A 14,619-nucleotide genomic window follows, 5' to 3' on the forward strand; every position below is an offset into this window, starting at 1 on the left:
TAATTATCTCTGCTGTATTATTACTTGTTAAAAAAGATTTTATATTATTTTTATTATTTATTTTTTTTATATTAATACTGTCTTTTTATATTATCTATAAAAGTCTTTTAGCTTATTTTTAATCTAATTTATTATTATTTTAGTTATTTTATTTTAATACAGAGAGAGAAAACAGAAATAAAAAAAATAAAAAAAAAAAGAATAAAATAAATAAAAAAAAAAGAAAAAGAAAAAATAAGAGAATAATATAAAAAAAAAATAAAAGAGTAAGAAAAAAGAAAAATATAATATATATAAAAAAAATAAAATAACAGTAAATTAATAGTAAAATAATAATAAATAATCTGTGGAAAACTCAGTCAGTATAAAAAAAAAATAATAATATAATTCTTTATAGATAGATTAAAAATAGAAAAATAATAGACTTTTAACAGTAATAAATAACTATAAAATAAGTTTTAAATAGTTAATCTCTTGTTATTTTCTTAAATATAGTTTCAAAGTAATATATAAATACTAGTATAATTATTATATATAATATAATAGAATGCTTATGATTTATCTTAGTCAGCAATTATTAGGAACTGTTATATAACTGGCCATAACTCCCGGCAACTTCCACCAGCAGCCTACTATGTACCCTTTTCATTTCATGAGTGGGGGAGGAATCTTGATTGAATACAATAACCATCATTACTTAGTAACAATGTAATTTAAATAAGACTGAATATATAAATGCGATCAGAAGTCCTGATATCTCTAATATTCTATACCCTGGTTCCTATATCCTCTAATTCTTGTTTAATGGTGTGAAAGACCCCATAATCGTGGCATTTGCCCTCTAAGGCATCCGTGACCTGTCTGCTGACGTTTTCTCCACATGATAATTAGGCGCATCCAGCACATCGCATCAATCCACCGTCAATAACTGCTCGCAGAAACCCCCGAATCCGCGCGCCCGATCGTGAATGTGGATCTCCAAGATCCAGTGCCGCATGTGCCCATCGCGACCGGGAACCATCATCTTATCCCCATTCCCTTGTGCGATATACAAACTGATTTTATCATTCGGAATTCTCTCATGCGGAAAAGAACCCACCAGGTGACCTGCGATGGGAGCACCGAAATCCCATCCCGCTTGTTGAACCTCCTGGCAGGCGATGGCGTACAATTCCTCCGCCGTCATATCTGGGTTCTCTCGAAAGCGTCGCTTGACCGTGTGCCATATGGGGTCCAGCGCATCGCGTAGTTTCAGCTTCGCCGGGTCATCTCCCAGAACGTATGTGCGCCCGAAGTCCGCTTCCCATTCTTCGAAGACTGGGCCGAGGTCCACCACCAGGATATCATCGGGCTGAATGATGCGATCGGGCGGGTTCTCGGCGAAGGGACTCAGGGTGTTTGGTCCACTGCGGACCACTCGTTTATGCCAGTGAGTACGGACTCCATGGCGTTTAGCTCCCAGCTCGTGGATCTCAGTGCTGAGTGTCTTTTCACTCACGCCCGGTCGAATCAGGTCTCGTTCGATTTCCTCAAATAGTTGCACCGCTTTGTTTTGCGCGTCGAGAAGGTAGGCAGCGCGGTCGCTTTCAACTGATGTTGACATTTTGAATAGCGACAACGAAGTCCCAGGCCAGGAAACTAAATTGGCAAGGGATGATTTTGGGAAATGCGATGACTCCCAAAAGGTGTGGGGATGAGGGAAAGATAAGGATGACAAACGGAGCTAAGCTCACTCGGTCGCATTGCGTCGAAGCGGGGTTGGCATCTCCATAGCCGGGGGGCTGATTTGGAGAATATCATCACAACCACAATCTACAGCGTCGGAGTCTATATTGTAGCATTATGGACCGCTCACTTATGACTGACATTCCACTTACTCAAACATTTCACTACCATACCACTACTCACAAATACGCTGTACGCTGGACCTCATTAGGTGACGCTTCCCGGCCACCTTTGGTCTTCGTGCATGGAACCCCATGGTCTTCGCGGGTTTGGCACGTCTTTGCGCGTTCCCTGGCTAGATATTTCCATGTCTATCTCTTTGACAACCCGGGATTCGGCGAGAGCCCACTGGGCATTCCTCTCCCAGGAAAGGAGGCACAGGTTAGCAAAGAAGTCGCCCTAGATGCAGATCTCGCACAGCAGTCGGAGGTATTTGCTGCTCTTTACCAATCCTGGTCAAAGGACTGGCCTCGGGCGTATAATAAAGCACATGTCGTCGCCCACGATCATGGGGGGCTGATGAGTTTACGGGCGCACCTCATCCATTCCTGCGAATTTGCCAGTTTGTGTTTGATCAATGTGGTTGCTTTGGGGCCATTCGGACAGCCTTTGTTCAAATCAGTGGCCGAAAATGAAGATGTCTTTATCAGTTTGACCGGCCCAATGTTCGAAGGAATGGTCGAGGCATATATCCGGAATGCGGCATATACAGAGTTGAGCAAGGAAACAATGGACATGTTGAAACGCCCGTGGATTATCAACGAGAAAGGCCGGAAGGGCTTCATTAGACAAATGGCGCAAGCCAACAGTCGCAGTACAGAGGCAGTCGAGGGGAGATACTCCGAAGTGGGCCAGGTGATGCCAGTCAGAATTATCTGGGGGACAGAAGACCGATGGATCCCGGTGGAGACGGCAGAGAGACTGAGAACTAAGTTGAATGCCAGAGAGGTGGTGTTAATCGAAGGAGCAGGACATCTTGTCATGTATGATCAGGAGGGGAGGTTAGGAGTGGAACTGGGATGGTGGTTGAACGAAGTCAACCGTGCCCGGGAGTAAGGAGGTATATACCTCACTGTGTACTCGAAATAATGCCTGATGTAAATACAATGGCTGGTGTTCCAGCAAACACAGCAAACACCGGCCCATCATGTGATGTGATGGCCAGCTGCTGGGCATCTCCACTTGGTCTCCCCCACTCTTTCTGAGAATCCACGGCTCCTCAAGCGTCCGCTCTGTTTACTATATGCGGACGGGCCAACGGTCCGGATAGCAGCCATGTCAACTGAGCCCCTCTTACCATCTTATGCCTCTGCAACTCAGCATGATGCCAGTCCCCATGTCAGACGCCATTCTGCTCGTCGACGGGCCTCCCTCGTCATTCCAGCGGCTCCCGTCATTCAAACCTTGAGTGGGCTCACATTCATGACAACGGCGATCATCTCCACCGTCTGGGCTTACCGAAGCTATGTACCTCCCCCAGAGCTGGTATGTTTGTCGCCCCATTGATATGAAAATGTCTAAACAACTTCATCAAGTCCCCAGCAGAGCCGCCTTCGTTACTCCCATATTTCGCATCCCTATGCCTCACTATTTCGCTCGGCTTCTGGGTCGGATATTTACTGTTCATCCTATATGATGGAGCCGGCGGGCCAAGAATGCAACGAAAAGTCGTCATCGGGGCATCCACCGTGGGGAAGTTGGTTCTAGCGGGGGCTCATATAGGGGTTTGGCTGGGGTACAAATATTTGCTCACCGGCTCGAAGCAGCCCAGCTGGGCACTGATGTTTCTGGCAACACAGGCATGGTGGGATGTTCTGCTGTTGGTGGTTTATTCATGTCTCAGAGCCCCAGTGGAACCACGAGTACGATGGTGAGGTGGATGTCGCTGTTTCATCATCCTGGCTGCTATTAAGATTGTTTCCTGATTTCAGTACGCATCCTTCATCCTTCAGCGGCGAGTATGTTAACTATCTTCAGACGGTCGTAGATCAATGGTGCGTTCTCCCCAGACAGTGAATGGTTTTGACAAAGCTCTTCGGCTGCAGCCCTCTAGAATACACGATAACCTTTCCATGCTAGCTTGTTATTGAGTATTTACGAATTTCAATTACCTCCCAAGATTGGCCATAATTGCACTCTAAGATTCTCTTATCGACAAGTAGACGACTACTAACCGCATAGCTATGCCGGTTTGGGTAAGGGCGCGGTGCGGCCAGAGCCGGGCGCTTCCCAAACGGGTGCCCGATACCCTTCTGGTCCATCTTTTAAGAAGCAGGCACTTGATCTCAACAACTACCTGTATGGTTACTGCTTTGCGGATTCCAAGCTGCGTGGTATGATTTACCATAACCTTTACAAGTAAGCTCTTCTTACCACTGCATTGTATCAATTCAATACTGAACCTGGATTTCAGTCACGTCCCCAAACATGCAAGCTATACTTGAAACAATCCCTTCGCGTTATCGAGGTCCTGGTGGAGCAGTCGCCATCATCAAAGATGGCGAACTGGCCGGAAAGTATACCTGGGGATATGCGGATTTGCGGAAACGGATCCCCATGACTGCTTCAACACTGATGCCAATATGCTCGATTACGAAGCAGATGTTGTGTTTGATCCTCAAGGATCTGGAGCGTAACCCCACACCAGCCATGGTGGAGCTAGGCGATATACCTCAGCAACTGTCGGATGCTTTTCGCCAATTGGTCTCCCCCGAGCTCATCGACAACAACGGTCTCCGAATCGACCACCTCTGCAACAACCAATCGGGAATTCGAGACTATTGGGCCATGTCGATGTTCTGGGGCACACAACCGGAAGGGCAATTCACTCTCGCGGATGACGCCAAGAAAGCGCTGGACCGGACCAAGTCCCTCCATTTCCAACCAGGCACACAATTCTCCTACTGTAACTTCAATTTCCATATCCTTGCTCGCATTGTCGAGCACGTTAGTGGAACGTCTCTTGGAGCACTGCTCTCGAAACGACTCTTTTTGCCCGCTGGGATGAAAACCGCAACCCTCTGCGCAGACAACGCTAAGTTGCCCCCGCCATGTGTGGGGTACGAAGGCAACGAATCTTTTGGCTATATACCGGCCGTCAACCAAACTCAATGGTCAGGTGACGCCGGTGTCGTGGCCAGCCTGGAGGATATGATCGCGTACGAATGCTATCTGGACAAAGCATGGGCCCATCGGGAGAGTGTGTATCGAGAGATCGCAAAAGAGCCGCTATTCGATGATGGTACACCAGCTGGGTATGGATATGGCTTGGAACATATAAAGTTTGGACAGACTGCGACAATTGGCCATGGCGGGGCCATTCGTGGATATCGCCTGCACCGGACCCAAGTACCAACAGAGCGATTTGCCGTTGTGGCTATGCTGAATCACGAAATAGATGCCGCAGAGGTAGCTGGGCATATCCTTCAGCAAGCTCTTGGTCTCCCTGCCCAGCATGGGCTGCTTTCCATGCCGGCCCCAAACTGGGCGGGAGTTTACTTTGACCCGGAGGCACAACTGGTGGTTGAAGTTCGCCTTGGGGGACCAGGAGAAGTCATCGTTACGTATACGGGTGATGATGAGACACTGAAGCTCACTGAGGAATTTGAAGCACGGTCGGACCTGGCAACTGCTACGCTGTGTTCCGATATCCTCATACTCCACCGTAAATACGACAACCGTCATATCCAGGCAACACGGATTATTGCTGGTCAGCAGCCGCCCAAGGGCGACTATGTCGGCCGATACCATTGTGCGGAAATGGACTCCATCTTTCTATGCAGCGGAGCCGGTGGTATGCTGTACGGATCGTTCAAGGGATTCCTCGGCCACGGGCCCGCTGAGCTCATGCGATACCTGGGAGACGACATCTGGTTTCTCGTATGCGCACGAGGCCTAGATGCGCCAGCACCGGGGAATTGGACTGTTGTATTTCAACGGGACGTACAGGGCGAGGTGGTCGGTGTTACGTTCGGGTGTTGGTTGGCCAGAAAGATCACCTTTGTGAAGGATAGAACCCCTCAGAAATTGGATTAGAATTTGGATTGCATAGCTTCAGGAGGGGACGAGGAACAGCGCGGTGAACAGTCCAGAGACACTTGCATTCTTGGAGTATAGATACCTCGGCGTATCATTATCTTGGACGGGCTATCACAGTCCAGACTGGATTGACGAAGAGCGCAACAAAGCTAGAACCATTGATAGCATACTACCGCCACCCTCACTCAAAGAGACAGTGCTACAGACAAAAGATTCGATCATAACATGAATCCCAGTGGAGTAAGAGTTCTAAGCCCGAGGGACAACAGTCGCGAGACGTTAAGGTAATCGACACGAAAGTGAAGACGCATGCCTCCCATAGGACACAAGCCAAGCGCAAGCAACTCGAGAATTTCCGAGCCCTACAAAATCACGCAACATAGAAAACCCTGAGGGAAATTCTCATTGAGAACAACCCCCGGTAATGGGCGACAAACTTGTCATAGTCCGGAGAAAGAAAGTCCGCTTGTCACACACAAAGAAACAGCAAAATTTTGCTGTTGCCACGGAACAGAGGCGAGTCGACTCGAGTCGAGCTTGAGGTGGTGCCGGCTTGGTGGGCACTCCCGCGTGGTCCCAAGTATGCGGGATTATTCAGAGCGATTCATTTGGTTCCCACCCGTCGGTCGGTCGCGAACACGGCTTGCCCTCTCCCACGAGGTTACAGACCAGAGATGAACGGAACTGCACTTCTTTGGACCACGAAAATCCCGCAGTGATGGTGTCAGCACCAAGCGAAGTGAGGATGGACCAATGTATATTAGCAGGATGGCAAATCTGACATTTGTGCGAAGGCAACACGGGGTGCTTCCTATGACACTTGCTACAATTGCTCAGTTATGCGGGAAACAGCCAAATCGAATTGCGGATACAATTGCTACTGGATGTTGATGCACAAAAATCAAACACGATATCAGACATCATTCTGGCACAGGGACCGTGATTGGAAGGGTGGATGTCTAGTTCTACAACTTGCTAGGCCAGCCCCCACGTGGAGATGCTTATTTCCGGGAACAAGCCAATCGGCGACAAATGAAACAGAGTCTATCGGCAATAGGGATCTCATCCCAGCGCTGATACAAAGCAATGACCCAGCAATGCTATCTAGTACGGTCTCACCTATTCTCCACGTGCGAGATTATTTGTAAACCGCACAGACGGCTCTGAGTACCAGGTTTCGTCATGGAATTTGGCCTGCGCGAAGAAGACCTGTGGATGGATAGCATCCACTTCGGTGACTGGGCTTATAAGGAAGAATAATCACAGTTTTACTGGACTGCCGCCAGCCCCATGTTGGCAGTGAGTACCTGCTACAGTAGTATGTCTGCCAGCTTTGCTTGACCGGAGCAATCCATGGTAAGGCAACCAGGATCCACAGGGCCAGTGAGGGATTTCCCAGAGCCAGTTCCTGACAGCCGCTTCCCTGCACTAGCAGCAGGACACTGTTGATCTCTCGTATGGCTTTGGGGGTCCGCAAAATCCTCTTTGCCCTTCATGGCAGCTGAAACCGTCTGCCTGTCCATCCCCAGACGCCGTGACACATTTTTTCATTTTTTCTCGCTTCCCTCCACGATATAGGGACTGCCATCCCACCCTACCATGACTTTTCGGGACTGGTTCGAGTTCACTATGACGGCCTGGAAGCAGATAAATAGATGGAGGGGCTTCCCAGGAGGATGTTGTTGAATTTTCAGCAACAACCCCTTCATCCCCAGCCAATCCATATCTGTCATTCGCATCGTACAATCGAACTATACCCAGTGCATCACTGCACATTGTCGAGAGTGTCATCCGAGAGTCATCTGTCTCACTTTTGTTCTGCATCATCATGACTACTCCCACCGCTGCTGTGTCTGCGGACCAGCCAGACGATTCTTCATCCACCCTGGACCTGGAAGCCGATAAAGAGACCCCCAATGACCAGGTGCGAAGCACTGCCCGATCCCAGCGAATCACCTTCGACGGTCCAAATGTACATGACGGCACTCGATCTATATACTCCCCTGGCGACAAACGTTCCCGCAGTCGAGATACCATTCGCAGCACTCGCAGTATTCCCCAGTCCCCAACGGCAGCTGGAATTCCAATAGAGTTCCGTACCCTTTCGTTTCAAATCTCCGAATCCCAGGCAGCCCCAGAACATGTGCTGAAAGAGCGGGGAAAGGAAGAGAAAAAACCAGATCAGGACTATTTCGAAAGTCTGGACTTCCATGTACTTGCTATCGACCGGTTGTGCCAGCAGTTCAATGTTGACGCAGGCCGTGGTTTGAGTACTGACGCGGCAGCTACTCGTCTTCAACGCGACGGGAAGAACATCATCGCACACCATGGGGAGAATCATGTGAAGAAGATCCTGGGCTATGTTTTTGGTGGCTTCTGCTCGGTCCTCTGGATCGGCGTGATTATCTTCTTCATCTGCTGGAAACCGCTCAGCAATCCTCCCTCAGTGACAAACCTGGCCATGGCCATCCTGGTCATCATCGTCATCATCCTGCAAGCATCTTTCTCCGCCTTCCAGGATTGGTCGACATCGCGCGTGATGAAATCGATCCTGGGCCTCCTGCCTGCGGAGGCTCTTGTTCTCCGCGAAGGCAACTTGATTAAGCTGCCAGCTACTGACCTTGTTGCGGGAGATGTCGTTCATATCTCAATTGGCAACAAGGTGCCGGCTGACATGCGCATCATCAAAAGCTCGGGAGATGTTCGATTCGATCGGTCCATTCTGACGGGAGAGTCCGATGAAGTCGAGGGTGCCACCGACGCAACCGACCAAAACTTCCTTGAGACCCGCAATATCGCCTTTATGGGCACCGGTGTCACCAATGGCAATGCTGTTGGTGTTGTTGTCCTGACTGGGAGTCGCTCCGTCATGGGTCGCTTGGCGTCCATTACAGCAGACGTGAAGGAGAAGCCAACGCTCATCCAGAAGGAGATCACGCGATTCGTACGGATCATTGTGGTGCTGACCGTCATCCTAGCGGCAGCCATCCTTTTCAGCTGGGTGGGCTGGCTGCGCGTTGACCACCCACAATTCATGAGCGTTGTTGAGATGTTGAACGATGTTATGGGCTGCGTGGTCGCCTTTATTCCCGAGGGTATGCCGGTCGGCGTTGCCCTCACCTTAATGATCGTCGCAAAGAGGATGAAGGCAAACAACATCCTGCCCAAGGGACTGGCGACAGTGGAAACCCTTGGCTGCGTCAACGTGATCTGCTCAGACAAAACCGGGACATTGACCCAGAATAAGATGTTTGTGCAGTCGGTGGGCCTCGTGGACCAGGAATTCTTTGTTGAGGATCTAGTGACCGCACAGCAGAAGTCAATTCCCCTTCCAGAACCTCTTGAGCCCCTCCTGCGAGGCTCCAAGCTCTGCAACGATGCCTTCTTTGACCAAGAAACATTGGCCTTGCCAATTCCTGAACGCGTCGTAAATGGCAATGCGACCGACGCGGCCGTTTTACGTTTGGCTGAGATGCTCAGAGCAGATGGACAGACCGACCTTCATAATTACCAACGCACCCATCAAATACCCTTCAACTCGAAAAACAAGTGGATGCTTACTGTCCACCAAAATCCGTCCTCCTCGACCCACAGCCTCATCTATGTCAAAGGAGCCCCAGATGTTCTTCTGCCCAAGTGTACTTCGTACTGGTCCAAAGACGGTGTGGCCAAGCCTCTGGATGCTGCTGCGAAGGACATGTTTACTGCATTCCAACAAAAGCTCTCCCGCCGCGCCCAGCGAGTCATTGTTCTTTGCCAGCGGGAATATGCATCGACTGCTGCGCTGGGCACGAACCAGTTCAACGATGAGCTGCTAGCCAATGGCGTGCAGGACTTGACAATTATCGGCATCTTTGGTATCATCGACCCTCCCCGTCCGGAGATTCCTGAAACCGTGGCGGCCTGTCGACGCGCTGGCATTCGCTTCTTCATGGTAACCGGTGATTTTGGCCTGACTGCTGCAGCGATTGCACGAGACATCGGTATTTTTACCGGAACTGCTGAGCCGGATACCGTCGCGGACCTGGGGTCATCCGCAGTCGCAGCGCCACCTGAGAAGGATGGGGGAAGATCGAGACGTAGTCTGCTGGTGGAAGGGTCGCAGATATCCACTCTTAACGAAGACCAGTGGAATTCAATCTGCCAGTATGAGGAGATTGTCTTTGCCCGTACCACTCCGGAGCAAAAGCTGCGCATCGTCGAGGAGCTTAAGTCTCGAGACAGTGTGGTAGCCGTGACAGGCGACGGTGTCAATGATGCTCCCGCCTTGCGTGCAGCTGATGTTGGAATTGCCATTGTCTCAGGCAGTGATGTTGCCATCGAAGCGGCGGACCTAGTGTTGTTGGATAAGTTTGATTCCATTGTGGAGGCGATCCGCCTGGGCCGGCTGGTCTTCCAGAACCTCCAGAAGGTCATCGCTTATCTGCTTCCGGCAGGCAGTTGGTCTGAGATTTGGCCAGTGATCATGAACGTCTTCTTCGGCGTACCGTTGCCGCTAAGCTCCTTCCTGATGATCATCATCTGTGTGTTCACAGATCTGTTCTTGTCGCTGTCGCTCATCATGGAGAAGGAAGAATTCGACCTGCTCAGCCTTCCGCCTCGCAACCACAAAACCGACCACCTCATTAACCTCCGCATCTACGGACAATCCTACCTATTCGTCGGAGTTATGGAAGCCTTTTGTGCCCATATCATGTTCTTCCTGTACATGTACAAGAAAGCCGGCATCCCTTTCCACGCCCTGGTATTCGCATTCGAGAAATACGCCGACGGCTTCTGCGGCTACACAGAGGCCGAGCTTACGCACTTTAACTATGTCGGACAGAGCGTGTATTTCGTCACGCTGGTTATCATGCAATGGGGCAATATCCTCTCCGTCCGGAGCAAGCGCATGTCCATCCTGCAGGCCGATCCCATTCGCGCTAAACGGCGTAATCCTTGGCTGCCTCTGGCTATGCTCGTGTCCTTGGTGATTGCTATTTTTGTGACGGAGGTGCCTGGTCTGCAGTCACTTTTCAATACTGCTTCCATTCCGTTGGAGTATTGGTTCATTCCATTGGGTCTGGCGGTTGGCGTCCTGGTCATGGATGAGTTGCGGAAGGTGTTGGTGCGCATGTTTCCGCGGGGACCTGTTGCGAAGATCGCGTGGTGATGAGTTGACTTGTGGAGTTGCTGTAACTTGATCGCAGGGTAGACCTTAAATTTCCTTATGAATATAACATTACTGTCTTGGTGCAACGCAACATCAGATACAGAGTAACAGTCTTATTAGCATAATTTTATGCTTGAACATTTAAACGCAGAAAGATTCTCAGCCGAATGAGGAAAGGATCGGGAAGGGTTTCCTTCCCTGATTGTGCGATTTGCATTCTTTGCCGATAATGCAAACAGTACAAACACCTACAATGACTCACGTGATAACATATCCCGAAATGGTTATCATCTGCTTTTGCTTGACCTTGCTGTGATCACCACTACTTTTACCATCAATGGTAGATAAAAGACATCGCAAGTATTTATGGCTTCAGTAGCATTGTCCTAACCATGTCTCCCACCTCGCCGAGCGATATGTATTTCTCAGTTGGCTTTGTTGACCATTCGGTAACTGGAATGCTAGCCGTAGATGACGTCGTATTGGGCCCAGTGCAACCAGACTTCAGTCATCCCATGGATTCCGGCATGGAGCTGACCCTGACTTTCTGGCAACTTGCCTTCCAACTTCAAGCTTGATATAATCTCAGAAGCGATGACCCTCCAAAGATGACCCCTCGGGGAGGATCCTCAAATCCTGCCGCTACTGCCGGTGTGGCAGAACGGGCTCGATGGTCTTTACCAGCATGGTTGGACCATTTCAATCTACGCGATCTGAAGGTCCTTTTTCGCTGTTGGACTGCAGCATGGGTTGCGACACTATTGATCTTCATCGGGCCTGCCCTACAGAGCATTGGCATCGCCACGTTCTTTGGTGCCCTCGTACTCTACATAGTCCCACCAGCAGGCATTCTGTTCGTATACCTGCTTGCCTCGTTGACACTTCTGGCTGGGATGTGCCTGGGCTGGGCTTGGGGTCTGCTCACAATGAAGGCAGCCCTGGCTGCGCGCCCCTCCTCTCAAACTCAGGCTCGTCTTCAGCAATTGCAGCAGGCAGTGGTAACGCAGGCTAGTCAGTCTGGACAGAGCGCTACGACCGTAACGCAGCAACTGATCCATGATGGGTTCATGCTCGATGCTCGTGTGACTGTTGTCTTTTATGTCATGGCATGTGCTTTCATCTATGCCATGTCTCGTCTACGGGTTGCAAATAATAAATTTGCTCTGGCCCAGGTATTCAGCATTATTGTTACCGACCTATTTCTGCTTTTTGGACCGACTTTGCCTTCTTTTACGGCCTTATTACCCACAGTCTTGATCGAGCCTGGTGCTATAGGCATCGGACTGGGAACGGCTTGTTGTCTTCTTTTCTTTCCGCAGTCCACTTCTTATGCTGTTCTTACCAAGATGGAGCAGCTGCTTCGCTTGGGGCAGGTGCCGCTGAAGTGTACTGAAGAGCGTCTAAGTGGTGAAGAATTAAGTCTGCAGCAACTGGCCGATACAAAGAGTAAGGGCATCGGTGCGCTTAAGGCTCTCGACCCACTGTTGGCCTTTCTTCCTCTCGACCTGTCTCGCGGTCATTGGGGTGCCGATGACTTGAAGTCTCTACAGCGGGCTTTACGACAAACACTGGTCGCCTCGCTGTCTCTGCTGAACTTCCACATCGCACGGATACATGATGAGGAGAATAAAGCAAAGCTTGCACAACACGATGTGGCCCAATCTAACAACGATTGGCGAGAAAAGAAGAACCAGGCTATTGGCCACCATCAGATCCAGCAGAGTAATGACCTGATACACGCCTTTCAGGATGCAGAAGAGACAGCCATCCGTGCACGTACACTAGAGGCACTCAAGCACTCCACTCAGCCGCTTCTACAAGCCATGTCGCATGCAATAGATATCAGCATTGAGACCATCAACATTGTCAACAATCGGCGATGGGTCCGTGCACCCTCGCAGGCACAGATGGTCCAGCAGACTACGCGAGTGAGAGATGCGTTGGAGACGCTCCGTAGAATCCGCACATCCAGTATCACCGCAACAACCGAAGCACTGATTAACAGTCACGCGGAGATCTTCGATGACCAGGGTGATTTCAAGACTGGTGATGTGGGCGGTGTGCATGTTCTACGAGGCATCATCATCGGCATGGTCATTGAAGAGCGCATTTTAACAATGGCCGAAGCAACCCAGAACCTCATCGAACACATCTTATGGCTGTTGGAAAATCGCCCAAAACCAAGACTTTGGGTCCCTTCTCGGTTACAGTATGCCTTGACTTGGGTCGGAACTGGCAGTGTTCCCACTCCAATGTCAGCCGCCGCAGGAAACACCGCAACGGACCCGGAAGCCCTGGAGGAACGAACCCGGGAAGCGGATCGTCGACTGAGGATCAGCCGGGGATATGGCACACCCCAGCGCACTCCCACTACCCGTATCATTATATCGATCTACCAGTGGTTGTTCAACCCAGCCGGCATGTACGCTCTCCGTATGGTGGTGGTGACGATCGCAACTTCGATTCCCTCCTCCCTCCCCAACACCGCTGGGTTCTTCTACCGCCAGAAAGGCATCTGGGGGGTCATCACCGCACAGACCACCCTCCTAGTCTACATGTCCGACTTCACCCTGTCCCTAGTATCCCGCCTCGTCGGCACCATAGTCGGCGGAGTTCTAGGCATGGTCGCGTGGTACATTGGCTCCGGACACGGACCCGGCAACGCATACGGACTAGGAGCAATCACCGCAGCAATGACCATTATACTAATGTGGTGGCGGATCTTCCTCCCACCGACTCTAGCAATGGCAGCCATCATGAGCGGCGCCACATTCGTCCTAGTCGTCGGCTTCAGCTACGACGACGGCCACATCCAACAATACGGCCTGCCAGGTCGCGGCTACGAAGCATTCTGGAAACGGCTCGTCACCGTTCTCCTGGGCTTCGTCGCCGCCACCGTCGTGCAACTCTTCCCCCGACCCCCATCAGCCACCCGCCACATCTGCCAGACGATGTCCAACGCCGTGCGAACAATATCCGATCACTACGCCTTAGTCCTATCGCACTGGGCTCGCACCGACCCAGACCACCCGATCGCCACCGTAGCGGAGAAACTCACTCTCGAGATGGCCGAAACCCTCCTATCACTGAAAGCACCCATCGGTCTGCTCCGCTTCGAAATGAGCTTCGGCCCCTTCAACCGCAAGACCCTCTCCCGGACCCAATCCCTCCTCGAAGACATGAACCAAGCCCTGGGTCGTCTGCTCGTCCTATCCACCACACTTCCCCTGAACCTACAAGAACGACTAATGGAAAGAGTGGGGTTCATGCACGACTACACCGTTGGAGACGTCATGGCCGTACTAGGTGTCATCGAACAGGCACTGAAGGCGGGTGCCGCGCTGCCGGAACGGCTGCCCACGCCGTTGGTTAAGCGGTGCTATGAGACATGGAGTCAGCAGCATCGGACTGCGGAGTTGAGTAAGACATTGGTCCGGGATGAGAGTTATAGAAGGTATTGCGTTGCTATTAGTTCGTATCTGAAGTTTTTGGCCTCGATTGATGAGTTGGTTTTGGTGTTGAAGGCTGCGTTGGGGGAGTCGCACATTGTTGATCGGGGGGAGGGGGTGGTTTAGTGGTTGATTTGGTTAGGCTGGGTTGGATCTGAGAATTAGTAGGGTGAAACGTATATTATACGCGATTAAAGCGGCGAGATTGGTGATACGACATATGGAAGATCAGCGGACTGTGCAAAGAGGTGAAAA

General features: G+C 50.6%; 6 protein-coding genes across 6 annotated transcripts; 5 read left to right on the plus strand and 1 right to left on the minus strand.

Moving 5' to 3' along the window:
- Positions 1–850: 850 nt before the first annotated feature.
- Positions 851–1,679, minus strand: BO79DRAFT_208315 (M24 family metallopeptidase). Its single transcript, XM_025682370.1, has one exon. It carries the CDS (start codon positions 1,601–1,603, stop codon positions 911–913), a length of 693 nt encoding a protein of 230 aa, XP_025541310.1. The 5' UTR covers positions 1,604–1,679; the 3' UTR covers positions 851–910.
- A 163-nt stretch (positions 1,680–1,842) lies between these two features.
- Positions 1,843–2,775, plus strand: BO79DRAFT_170307 (alpha/beta fold hydrolase; the record flags this gene model as incomplete). Its single annotated transcript, XM_025679523.1, has 1 exon — positions 1,843–2,775. A coding segment is annotated over one exon (933 nt), but the record flags the coding sequence as incomplete, so codon positions are not given.
- Positions 2,776–2,945: 170 nt separating this feature from the next.
- Positions 2,946–6,231, plus strand: BO79DRAFT_192054 (peptidase). Its single transcript, XM_025680868.1, has 4 exons — positions 2,946–3,210; positions 3,261–3,529; positions 3,907–4,058; positions 4,139–6,231. The coding sequence occupies exons 1-4, from the start codon at positions 3,001–3,003 to the stop codon at positions 5,758–5,760; spliced, it is 2,253 nt and encodes a 750-aa protein (XP_025541312.1). The 5' UTR covers positions 2,946–3,000; the 3' UTR covers positions 5,761–6,231.
- BO79DRAFT_262138 (uncharacterized protein) lies at positions 6,199–6,992 on the plus strand (the record flags this gene model as incomplete). Its single annotated transcript, XM_025686557.1, has 3 exons — positions 6,199–6,423; positions 6,528–6,649; positions 6,743–6,992. Coding segments are annotated over 3 exons (516 nt in total), but the record flags the coding sequence as incomplete, so codon positions are not given.
- A 412-nt stretch (positions 6,993–7,404) lies between these two features.
- BO79DRAFT_208319 (cation-translocating P-type ATPase) lies at positions 7,405–10,996 on the plus strand. The gene has a single exon (XM_025682371.1). It carries the CDS (start codon positions 7,592–7,594, stop codon positions 10,913–10,915), a length of 3,324 nt encoding a protein of 1,107 aa, XP_025541314.1. The 5' UTR covers positions 7,405–7,591; the 3' UTR covers positions 10,916–10,996.
- A 527-nt stretch (positions 10,997–11,523) lies between these two features.
- On the plus strand, positions 11,524–14,607 carry BO79DRAFT_262141 (uncharacterized protein; the record flags this gene model as incomplete). Its single annotated transcript, XM_025686558.1, has 1 exon — positions 11,524–14,607. One exon carries the CDS (start codon positions 11,524–11,526, stop codon positions 14,488–14,490), a length of 2,967 nt encoding a protein of 988 aa, XP_025541315.1. The 3' UTR covers positions 14,491–14,607.
- Positions 14,608–14,619: the final 12 nt, after the last annotated feature.

Source organism: Aspergillus costaricaensis (genome assembly GCF_003184835.1).
Source record: "Aspergillus costaricaensis CBS 115574 unplaced genomic scaffold BO79scaffold_10, whole genome shotgun sequence".
NCBI lineage: Eukaryota > Fungi > Ascomycota > Eurotiomycetes > Eurotiales > Aspergillaceae > Aspergillus > Aspergillus costaricensis.